We start from the raw sequence: 12,437 nt of genomic DNA, 5'->3' as shown, positions 1-12,437 counted from the left end.
TGTGTGTGTGTGTGTGTGTGTGTGTGTGTGTGTGTGTGTGTGTGTGTGCACGTGTGCGTGTGCATGTGCGTGTGTGTGTGTGTGTGTGTGTGGCCTCTCTCTCTCTCTCTCTCTCTCTCTCTTTTCTCACGCACGCACGCACGCACGCACGCACGCACGCACGCACGCACGCACGCACGCACGCACGCACGCACGCACGCACGCACCTCCATTATGTGACTGACACATGAGAAATATAGGCTAAAACACACTACACACATTCCATTTAGTGAGCAGCTTGTTTTTTATATACTGTACGGCGATTATATGTCTATTCTATAGATTATTATCCTCCAAGAAGGTGGATTAACATTCTGCCACTCACCTTTGAGAGAGAGAGAGAGAGAGAGAGAGAGAGAGAGAGAGAGAGAGAGAGAGAGAGAGAGAGAGAGAGAGAGAGAGAGAGAGAGAGAGAGAGAGAGCCTGGTCTGTTTTGAGCAGTGGTGTAAAGTAACTAAGTACATTTACTCAAGTTCTTTGAGCCATTTCTATTTCACTTGGGTATTTCCTATTTGCAATACTTTTACCTATACTCCACAACACTAAATCTCAAGACACAAATATTGTGCTTTTTACTTCACTATAATTATTTGACAACTGTAGTTACTAGTTAGACTTTGTAGATTTGGATTATTATTCCAAAACATGCATTAACCACTTCAGCCCTATGCTAGCCCTATGCTAGCCCTGAAACATGACTGTGACATTATGACAGACGAGCATCATGTGAACCATGGCTATCTCTATGCATACTTGGGCTATTTTTAAAATATTTTGTATACATTTGGAAACTTGTGAAATGGGACATTCTGCAAAAAGAGTACTTTTACTTTCAGTACTTAAGTATATTTTAATGCGAACACTTTTGTACCTTTACTCAAGTAAAATTAATGCAGAGTTTTACATGATTTTACATTGTACATGATCATTTTTGTTCCATGTTTCCATAGGTAAATTTCTCGGAGGGAGGACCCGGTTCGAACTCGACGGGGAGCGAGGTGGCGTCCATGTCCTCCCAGCTTCCAGACACACCGAACAGCATGGTATCCAGCCCCATCGAGGCGTAAAAACACCAAGAACACCAACCAGCTCCCAACGACTAGCTCATGTTTCTGAGCAAAAAGAAGAAGAGGTTTATATTATGAGGAGGGGAGGAAAGAAAGAAGAAAAACACCCCTCTGGGAGGAAGGAAGGGTCGCAAACAACGCAATGTCAACTCTGTTGACAGTAGTAGTTCACCCAAAAAATAATAATACTTATTTTCTATCAATTACACACCACATGAAGCCTTGAAATAATGGAGATTTTTAGTTTTTTTGTCACATTCCTAAGATATTAATTTAATTGAGGCTCACCAGGAGACATCAGATTATTGGCTCAGGAATGCGACAAAAACAAAAAAATCACCATGAATTCAAGGCTTCATGGGGTGTGCAGGCTAATTGATAGAAAATATGTCGTTTTTGGGGTGAACTACCCCTTTGATTCCATCAGAAGAAGAAAGAAAATGATCCTCTCCCCTCTCTCTCTCTCTCTCTCTCTCTCTCTCTCCTCTTTCCGACTTGCACGAAGCCTCTTTAATAATGGGAACCAAACCGAACCCTCGCTGCTGGTTTGTTACACTGTGAAGACAATCATTATGGGATGTATGTTATACTGTATACCGTCCATCCATCACCCTGGTCAGGCTGATGGCTGCAACGAAACACTCACACACACATGCAACGGGGGGAGCGGCTCTATATCTCTCTGCATTATTAGCCATGGATCACACGACGGTCGTCTGTCACCACCGTCATGGACAAACTTCAACCTGGTGTTTGCACTTTCACCATTTATAACCCGTACATCTAAATAATACGTTCATATTTCAAATATAAAGTGCTTACCTCATGGCCACGGAGGTTACAATTATGTACTGTACGGGCCATCAGAAGTATTGTTCAATAAAAAGCATTTCAATCTGATTGGTGGCCATTTTCTCCGCATTTCCTCCATGCTTTCAACTACGTGACCCTATCGATTGGGAGGTGTATTGCACTCTGATACATTATAACTCTATGAGAAAATGTCCACCGATCGGATTGAAATGCTTTTTATTGAACAATACGGAAGATACAGGTACTTCTGAGGGCCCGTACATAATTGCAACATCCGTGGCCATGGGGTAAGCACTTTATATTTGACATCTGAACGTATTATGTAGATGTACGGACCACATAGGGAGAAAATGCAAACACCATGTTGAAGTTCATCCATGACTGTCATGACATGACAGTCATGTTTCAGGGCTATAGTTGCGGTATATAAGTGCGTCAAAGGGACGGATTCATCGCTCCATCATCCCCAAAGCCTGGTGCTGTCTGTCTGTCTGTCTGTCTGTCTGTCTGTCTGTCTGTCTGAGCGTCGGTCTGTCCGTTGGTCTGTCCGTCGGTCTGTCCGTCTGTCTGTCCGTCCGTCCAAACTGCCTGGTTATTACAGTTTTTTGCCAAATACAGAAAAAGAAAGAAAAAAAAACAGACTACAACAACATCCCATTCATTCTTCAACGGAAAAAGAACACGGACCTCTAAAGGATTAAAAAGACAAACTTTATAAACTAATGACGCTTAAAAGTCTGGAAACCAATTCTTTTGCAGAGCCATGCAAAAGCCTGACGTGCGCCGTGTTCGAAAAAAGAAAAAGAAGAAAAAAAACTGACTCTGGTGTTTGTTTTTACGATATTATTTAATAATAGCTTGACCTGAGATTTGACCCCCTGACTATGATATAACATATGAGGGGGGGAGGGGCAGAGGGGGCGGGGGGGGGGGGGAGGGTGCTGGCATTGCTTTTTTTCCATTTTTGTTACATAAATTCCTTCAAAGGCCCATAAAGTACTAAAGCATTGCAACAACGTTACCTCTATTTTTGCCACAAGCTTCGTGGGAACTTCTGTGTGTGTGAGTTTAAAAAAAACTAAAAAACACTGTCCGTCCGAGAATTATTATTATTATTATTATTTACTTTCCCAAAGATGTGTAAAAAAAAGACAATTAAGTTAAAAAAGGACCATTTAGCTCTTGAGATTTTTTTTTGTTTTTGTTTCGTTTGTTCCTGTGCAACAAGATTATTTATTATTTATTGTCGAAAGACCTGATGCCACTTTTGTGTAACTTTCTTTACTGAAGTAAAAAAGAAGAGAAAAACAAACAAAGATGAGATTGTACCCATTGTTGTCTGAGTTATCTTGTCAAATCAATTTCTTTAAAACCCTAACTCTTTATATGATGATGATGATGATGATGAGATGGTTTACAGGCCTATTCCACGAATAAAGACAGAATCAGTCTCTGCACCAGATAGCCTATACTTTGCAGTCATGCTCATAATAGTAGCTATAGACTCTATGACCAGCAGCCATATTGGAGAGAAATTGGGCCTTTTCCTTACTTCCTTAAGGAAGTAAGGAAGAGTACCAACGGTAATGAAGGCTCTGTTCCATTCTGGTCAAACAAAGTCAGGGTGCTGATATTGTGCATGTTGGCTCACTGGAAACACTCTGCTACACCAGTGGGTCTCAAAGTGTGGTCCGGGGACCCTCATGGTTCCTTGAGGGGGTTCCAAATGGACCCTTAAAAGGTGTGTAACTCTGAGAGTGTACACATCTCTCAGAGTTATGGGGGTCCTTGAAATTAAAAAGTTTGAGAACCACTGTGCTACATGAAATGGAACAGAGCCTTCATTAGTATCATTGGTAAAACCTGTGAAGGAAGTAAGGAAGAGGCCCAATTTCTTTCCAATATGGCTGCTGTGTAGAGAGCCTATTCCCTCAATGCCCCATGGGACACTCTATGCACAGCAGCCATATTGGAAAGAAATTGGGCCTCTTCCTTACTTCCTTCATAGGTGTTAGCAATGGTACTAATGAAGGCTCAGTTCCATTCTGGTCAAACAGAGTCAGGGTGCTGATATTGTGCATGTTGGCTCACTGGAAACACTCTGCTACACCAGTGGGTCTCAAAGTGTGGTCCAGGGACCCTCTTGGTTCCTTGAGGGGGTTCCAAATGGCCCCTTACGGGTGTGCTCTGAGAGTACACCATTGTGGGGGTCCTTGAAAAAAGAAAAAGAGAACCACTGTGCTTCACTCAATGGAACAGAATAATTGGTAACACCTGTGAAGGAAGTAAGGAAGAGGCCCAATTTATTTCCAATATGGCTGCTGTGCATAGAGCCTATTTCCAGTGATTTGAGATTCGTTTGCTGACTGGTAGGATGCATAATTCATGCTCTCTCGTATGACTTGCCAAATATAGCAGATCTACAAGCTCACAATGCGTTGCATCCGCGACGCATTGTGATCTTGTAGATCTGCTATATTTGGCGTGCGATGCCGTCGTTCGACTAAGTATAAATGAGGCCCATACATCTTGTGGGATGGGTGGATGGATCAATCAGCCAGCACAGGATTGATGGTAGACAAGCGTTCTCCCTTCATATAGCCTATGCTACAACGCCTTCTAGAATACAGATAGCCTTCTATGGACTGATTGTTTCCCCACCACGATCATTGAATCGTTTGTGCTATAAAAAACAAGCAAACTAAACAAAACACACACACAAGGAACAGGCATTTATATAGGCTACTGTATTCATGGTTTCACCCAACTCACTACAAATGAAGAGGGGACAGTTTTGTTTTCGAGGCTTATGGAAACATAATAAAAAATGTATGCTCTATTTCAACTATTTTCAAAGGGATTTGGCCCTAAACTGGTCGAACTTGCATGATTCTGTCAGGACCTCATGAGTGTCAGATATAGCATCTGCAAGGCTGGGCATCTCCATGTGAAATTGTCTGTTTTAAAAAAAAAGTAAAGAATCAAAACATGCTTTGGAAAATGGTATGACATATTGTCAAGTATACATGATGTGAACATGCACGGTGCATCATTATCAGACCTATACATTTACACCCTTCGACTTCTTGTTTATGTCAATGACATGGCTATCCACAGGTTTTGTCGAATTGTGTAGCAATTGTTGAAATATTTGGGCCTTTCATTGATTGATTGATTGATTGAATACTTTATTAACAGTTTGCAATAATGCTAAAAAGGATAACACGAAAAAGCCCTGAGGGATTGTTTGCATTGTGGTCCTACGTATTCAATTCAATTCATCAAGCCTTGAATGTCAAATGTTCAAATCATGTGTACTTTATACTTCAGGCCATTGTCCAAAGGATACATTTATTATTATTATTACATTTTGGAAACAGTTTGAGACTTCCGTTTACCAGTAGGCCCATATACAGTAGATGTCTACAGCGATTAACTTAACGTATATAGGCTATATATGAGGTTTATGATGTAAATATCACACCAGGCTTTCTCAAAGTGGGTGCCACGGAATACATACTGTATCTTAGGGGGAAAGATTTACATATTTACGAACCGTAATATGACACAATTTAACAATGTCATGCAGGGGTGCCGTGGATGATAAGTAATTTACAGGGGTGACCCTGAGCCACCGCCAGAACCATCGTCCTGCACAGTGTTTTTTGCATTGATTGCATACTTAATTGGTCAGAAATGTAAACAGCTGCAGTCAGACATTTGGCTAAAAGGATAACACAAACAAGTCCTGGAGACTTGTTTCCATTGTGGTCCTATAAATAAATAAAGGTAAAGAGTGTTGTGTACCTTATACTGACAGAGGCCATTATGCAGTATGGCTGAACCCTGATGCTGTGTGAGTTTTGCCTGCTTCTCTGTGTTCACCGCATGTCACACTCTTCTAATCATTATTATGTATTTTGTATTTATTTAAGTGACTGCTTGGCCTCCGATGTCTTAAGGCTTATTTGATGGCATCACTGGTTCTGGGGGCCACCAAGAGTCTAAATGGACCCTGTTTGGGTCTATAACTCTGATAGCGTACACATTGAACAGGTTCCTTTTGTATAAGAGTAAAAGCTGCATTATGTAACTTTCTTGTTCTTCTATTCTACTTCTACTTTACTACACAAGTGCTGACATGTTTTACCATTGAGCTAATAGAGCCCGCCTGCTTTCTCAGGGGATAAATTAAATCCCTGACCATCAGGTCAAAATTTGAGTCAGATCCTGTGTCTAGGTGAGGCATGACACTTGACACAATCAATTATAATTCTCAATAGAAGAGCAGGGAGACCAAATACAACCACCCCAATATTATAAGTTATATTGTATTAACATTATCTACCATACAGACTGGACAAAATTACATTTGATTCATTAATTTTGTTTTACCCTGTGCCGCTTTAAATATGCACACGGATTGTATAGTGTAGATCAGGGATAAGAAATCATATCAATTGGGGGTCCTTGAAATGAAAAAAAGGCTGACAATCGCAGACATACACTATCTACCTTCTCATGCATTATACCACCATCCTCCTCAACATTCAACCCCCACCTCTAAAAAAGCACATGGGTTATTGAAAAGGAACATACTGGACCCCTATTTGATTCAAGGGCCTTCGCACAGACAGAAAAATAAAGATGCCAACCGGAACCGAAACTGGTTCTGAGCGATGCCAGTGAAGAACCTTTTTTTTTCTAGATTCAGAAAGAACCTTCTAAATGGTTCTTTAAAGAACCATGTATTTGATTCTATAATGAACCCCTTAACCACTTAAATCATACAGGATAATTCATCGACCAGTGTCTGCCACAGGTGTATTACTTGATCTGCTCCTTTTTTACCCCCTATCCACCAAATCTCTTGGTTGAAAATCAAATCTACAAGCTCATAATATGAAGAACAGGAAGAAGCATTCACCAAATAAAATGGTTCATAAGTGATGGTATTCTTCGTGGAACCATTAGCCTAAAGCCTGTTAAAGAGACATTTAAGGACCATTCTTTTTCTGCATTGTACAGTATGTGTCCTGGATCTTAACCACTTAAACCCCAGCATCCATATTGTGGCTGCAACGCGTTGTGAGCTTGTCGATCGTCTATTTTCAATGAAAGCTTTCCCCACAATAAACGGAAAACAGAAACAACACTAGTATAGAGCCCTGTGGGACTCCGGTCAACCATATAGGGTTTACGAGGTTAAAGCTGTGGAATGTCTGCTTCTCTGCTGATGTTCCATCAGGCCAGATGTCAGGCTGAATATCATAGAACAATGGTTCTCTGCTGATGTTCCATCAGTACAGATCTGAATAGTATAGAACAACAGTTCTCTACTGATGTTCCATGAGTCCAGATGTCAGGCTGAATATCATAAAACAATGGTTCTCTGCTGATGTTCAATCAGTCCAGATGTCAGGCTGGATATCATGAAACAAATGGGTGAAACACTCCATTTGGCTTGTTGTTGTCTAGAATGTGAGTGTGTGCACAACAACTCATCACCTATTGACGCACGTACTCACAGGCCACTTCATAAGTCCACATATGATTGATTTGGGGCGTTGTTGTTTTATAGGCATTAAATGATAACTCATTTGAGTTATCCTCGCTGTTTTATGTGTTAAGTGCAAATGGTGTGGGGAATAATATTGGCGTCGTGTGGTGAGTCCAGACTCACCATGGTGGATTGGTTGGTGTTTTATACACGATGTCTTGCACAAGTCTTGACATAATGTAACATGTTTTACAAATGGTTATTTATTTATGTATTTATTGATTTATTTATTCATTCATTCATTATTTAAAATTCTGTTAGTCATGTTATCCTCTTTTCTTTTCTTTTTTTGGCCAAAACATTATTTTGTTTAACCTTTCCCAGAAGTGCATGGTGTGTGAGTTGAAGATGTTCTTTAATCGTAAAGGTAGCTGTTAATCCACTAATCACTAACAATACATCACATCTCAGCTGCAAACCAGCTCTTGTAGAGTTGGACACATTCTCACATCCATAACGGACAACTTCACAATGAGCCACTTGAACATGCAGCATGCCTATTATGGGGGGGGGGGGGGACGTTCGTCAACAATAAGCAATCTACAAGCTTACAACGTTGTGACTTGTATATCTGGCCACACGTCAAACGTTTGACGTGTCAGGACGTCATGTCAGACGTGGCAATGTCACATGTTGACTAGGGGGGACGGTGAGTTATGATTCTGTCCCTGACAGCACTGAGACGGCACTGAGGCGGACTTCGAAACGTTTGGCACGCCTAACGGCTCGCTCTGCGGTGACTCCTGGCTCGAGTCCGCTTTAGACGGCGCGCCTCTGTCGTTTTAACAGTTTTTTAGCGGAGCCGTCACCCTTTTACGCCTTGGGTTTGGGAACGGCACACTTCCGCATTCTTGGAGTGCGGAAGTGACCGGGACGGCGTCAGATGACGTAATGGGGACCCCGCCCCTGTCAGGACAGACGTTTGCCATTTGGTCATATTTGTCCCATAAAGTCACTATACTGCGTTTTGGGAGAGAGAATTATGTTGGTAGATCTGCTATTTTTGGCAAAGAGATTTGTTCTAGACGGGGGGAAAAAGCGGTCCATGTACAGTTTTAACTCAGGTCCGTTTTAAGTCTAAAGGCGGTTACACACCGGCGAATATGCGAATATACGCAAAATTCGGACTTGTTCCGAATAATTAAAATACGCTTTTTCGCTTCGCTTTTTCGCTCCATGTACGCTTGCATTGACTTTATAAGGTTTTTAAAAAAAACGTATTATTCGCATGAAAAAATCGCCCCGGTTTGTAAGGACCTTAAGAATTGAGGTCTTAAGTGGTTAACATGCAACGATAACACATGTCTTCCATGATACATATGATTGGCCCTTTATTTGAGCTATTCATATTCTACACGACAAGCGGCCTTCTTATACATTATTGTATTTGTAGTTCCAGAGACGCAGATAATGAATTTGAAATGGTTTATATAGCTTTACGCCAGGGGTCTTCAACGTTTTCCAAGAACCCCTTAGCTGATGAAGCAGGACACCCTCTACATGTTGCAACTGTTGCAGATTCAAGTTTTTCATTTCATAGATAGCTTGATTGACTATCAGTGTTGTGTAAATTAATGTGTTTTGTTTGTTTCAGACATTCAACCACCTAACATTCAATAGTTACTAAACTTGACTGTTGGCTATGTACTTGGTTTGCTCCTTTTCCCCTCTATACCAAACCACATTGCCGAAAATAGCCGATCTGCAAATCTGCTATTTCTGGCTAATGTTCCCCTCGGAATAGGGAGATCCCCTAGGGGTCCCGGACCCCTGCTTTAGAAATTATGATCCCTGTAAGTATGCAGCAACAATAACATCAATACAGAGATAAGACGTTTTAAAAAGCCATTCGGGCGCTACACAATAGTGACGTGATGTTAAAGGACGACTTCACCCATTTTCAACCTATCTTCATATAATGGTTCCTCACTAATGCTCCTGACTAAAACCCGTCTACCAGTGAAATCATCGTTAGGCAAGGTTTTTTCTTTTTCAAGATCTTTTTTAATTTATTATTATTTGTATTAACGGTATGAACGGTTTCTGAACTGTCAACAGCTCTCCTGTGAGACACAGACTGAGTAGACTAAAATGGTACCATATTATAATTAGTGAGGACCTATTATATGAAAATAGGTTGAACATGGGTGAAGTCGTCCTTTAATGCAATACATGTTGATACTGTTATGTCCTATATACCAATGAGCTTCACAAATGGCATGGTGTACAGCATACTAACTGTTGAATATAAACCATCAGCCCTTATATGGAGATATCTTTGCATTCTACACCTTCTGTCTTGGTCAAGGTTTTTTGCAAAACACACCATTACACCAACCGTATTGTAAAATTACCAAAAAAAAACATGTTTCAAAACATATTATCAAAAGTCATATTTACTATCAACAATCTCAAAACAAGGTGCTTAACCTTTATTTTGCTCGAGACCCAAAAGAGAGTCTGTCCGGTACCCAAACTAGTGAAAATAGCCGATCTACAAACTCACAACGTGTCGCAATGCGACACGTTGCAGTGAGCTTTTAGATCGGCTATTTTCACTACTTCTTTAAATGTTATTATTGTTATTATTTTTTAAATGTATGGAATTTCTTTGATTTTCTTATTCATGAAATAATTTTGAAATGTTTTTGAATTTATTTTTAATTCATAAAAAAATAACTACATTGGATCCAGTGGAACACAGGTTACTTGTTTTTCATTTCCTGAAAAGTAACAGTTTTGGGATATACAAGGTTTCCACCTGACAGCAACAATATGTTTTGAATAGTGTTCAACCGCAGCACTGCATGTTTATGCTCTATATGCTGGAAACGCCATCAGCAGCTTGATGAAGCGCTGAGCGTCTATATTGCGCTGCACGCTCTCGTGTCTGTTAGCCTTGGATCAAGACTACCTAGATGTATTTTATCAATTTTGACATTTGCATATTTATGACCGTCTTGGGCTTCACCCCCCAATTGTCACTGGGCATCCGCCCGTAAAGTCTGTATTACTCCGAACATGTACAAATGCAAATTATAAGGCGCTTACCCGGTAGCCCCGGATGTTACCTCAGCATTCTGAATCTTTGTGCACTGTATTAGTCCGTATTTTAGATATAGATATCAATAAATATGTGTTTTAATCCCCTCTGTGCCTGAACGCCATTCCCCCCCCTCGTTTACTTCCTGTTTGCATTGAGTGTAATACCAGCTTTCACCGGATGCCCCGTCACTGCAGCCCATTGAGGAATACAGGGAACTTCCGACAGAATCCGACACAGACGGGATTAAAACACATATCGATTGAAACATACGGGATAATACAGTGCACACACAGGTTCCTAATGTTGAGTTAACATCCGGGGCTATACAGGGTCAGCACTTTATATGTTTTTTGCTGCTTTCCGCGCAGATGTCCAGTGACAATTGGGGGTTGAAGCCCAAGACTATCATAGAAACGAAAGTAAAAGTCAGACTCGATAAACTCTTTTTAGGAGTTGTGTTTTCAGCTGGAAAAATCAAAGAACAAGTTTGGTTGATAGACCACATTACACCCTGTCTGTCGGTCTGTCTGTGTGTGTGTGAGCAGTTAATCTCGGACACCGCTGGACCGGTAGGCATGAAACATCAACCGACGCATTTATTTTCAACGACGCATTTCCAGCTGACAAGAGAAACACTTTTTGGGAAAGAAAACAGCGGACCAAGTACAGAGCCGATACGGGTCTGTCAACAAGTATTCCGTCCGTCCGTCCGTCCGTCCGTCCGTCCGTCCGTCCGTCCGTCCGTCCGTCCGTCCGTCCGTCCGTCCGTCCGTCCGTCCGTCCGTCCGGCCGGCCGGCCTGTCTATTACTTATACTTACTTAATAACCTCTGCTCTGACCCACTGTCCCTCCAGGCTATGGTGGCATACACGTCCGCAAGGCTATGGAGCCAATTGGCCCTAAGCTGTCCGTCTGACATATGGGATCTACTCTACACTACATTTGGCTCCAGTCGACTCAACAGTAAACAAACCCACATACACAGTATAAGTGTACACAGGGTGTCTGCACATTTCTAAAGTGACAATTGAATGACTTTTAAGACCTTTTTAACACCACATTGGCCAAATTGTCAAATATTACGTAAGAAATAGGCAAACAAAATGTGATGCCTCAACTCCTACAATTCCAAGTGCTTGTCAGGGTGGGGGGTCCCCAGTTCAAATATGATTATTTTGGGGGTAGTTGCGGCCTGAAAAGTTTAGGAACTGGTCTACTTCACAGCATCTGCTGATGCAGAAAGAGAGACAGAGAGAGAGAGAGACAGAGAGAGAGAGAGAGAGGGAGAGGGAGAGGGAGACAGAGAGACAGAGAGACAGAGACAGAGAGAGAGCCAAGGAGAGGTGCAGTGTGTGTAATCCGACACCATATCACAGCACTATCAACTGTTTTACAATTCGAGACACACACACACACACACACACACACACACACACACACACACACACACACACACACACACACACACACACACACACACACACACACACACACAGACACTGAGGCCAACATTCAGCTGATAACCCTCTATACTTAGTAAACTAATACTTGTTGACAGACCCGTATCGGCTCTGTACTTGGTCTGCTGTTTTCTTTCCCCTCTACACCTAAACCTCTTTGAAAAATAACCTATCTACAAGCTCACAACGCCACACGTGGTGAGCTTGCAGATCGGCTATTTTCGGTTCCAGGGGGTCCCCAGCAAAATAGCATCACAATTGTAACCACTTCATCCATTTATACGTTGGCTATTACAAAATAGTTGATCTACAAGCTCACAACGCATATCAGTTGGATTGGCGGTTCTGTACAACCGCCTATCCGAACTGCTTGACGGCGGGCACCACAATCCCTCGATTCATTGCCGATGTGCGCGCCCGTGCTACTTATACGCTGAGTTGCGGTGCCCGGG

At 41.7% G+C, this 12,437-nt stretch overlaps 1 protein-coding gene across 2 annotated transcripts in view; it reads left to right on the top strand.

Annotated features, from left to right (window-relative positions):
* Positions 1 to 2,788, top strand: part of isl1a (ISL LIM homeobox 1a) — a 15,250-nt gene extending 12,462 nt beyond the window's left edge. For both annotated transcript variants that reach the window (XM_080432444.1, XM_080432443.1), the window contains exon 6: positions 990 to 2,788. In XM_080432444.1, the coding sequence (XP_080288570.1) occupies positions 990 to 1,106 (117 nt within the window). In that variant the 3' untranslated portion in view covers positions 1,107 to 2,788. The remainder of the gene's footprint in view (positions 1 to 989) is intronic.
* Positions 2,789 to 12,437: the final 9,649 nt, after the last annotated feature.

Source organism: Gymnoscopelus braueri (assembly GCF_963280865.1).
Source record: "Gymnoscopelus braueri genome assembly, chromosome: 7".
In the NCBI taxonomy this organism is placed as follows: Eukaryota; Metazoa; Chordata; class Actinopteri; order Myctophiformes; family Myctophidae; genus Gymnoscopelus; species Gymnoscopelus braueri.
Note: the sequence above shows the minus strand (reverse complement) of the source record. Positions and strands in the feature narration are given on the sequence as shown.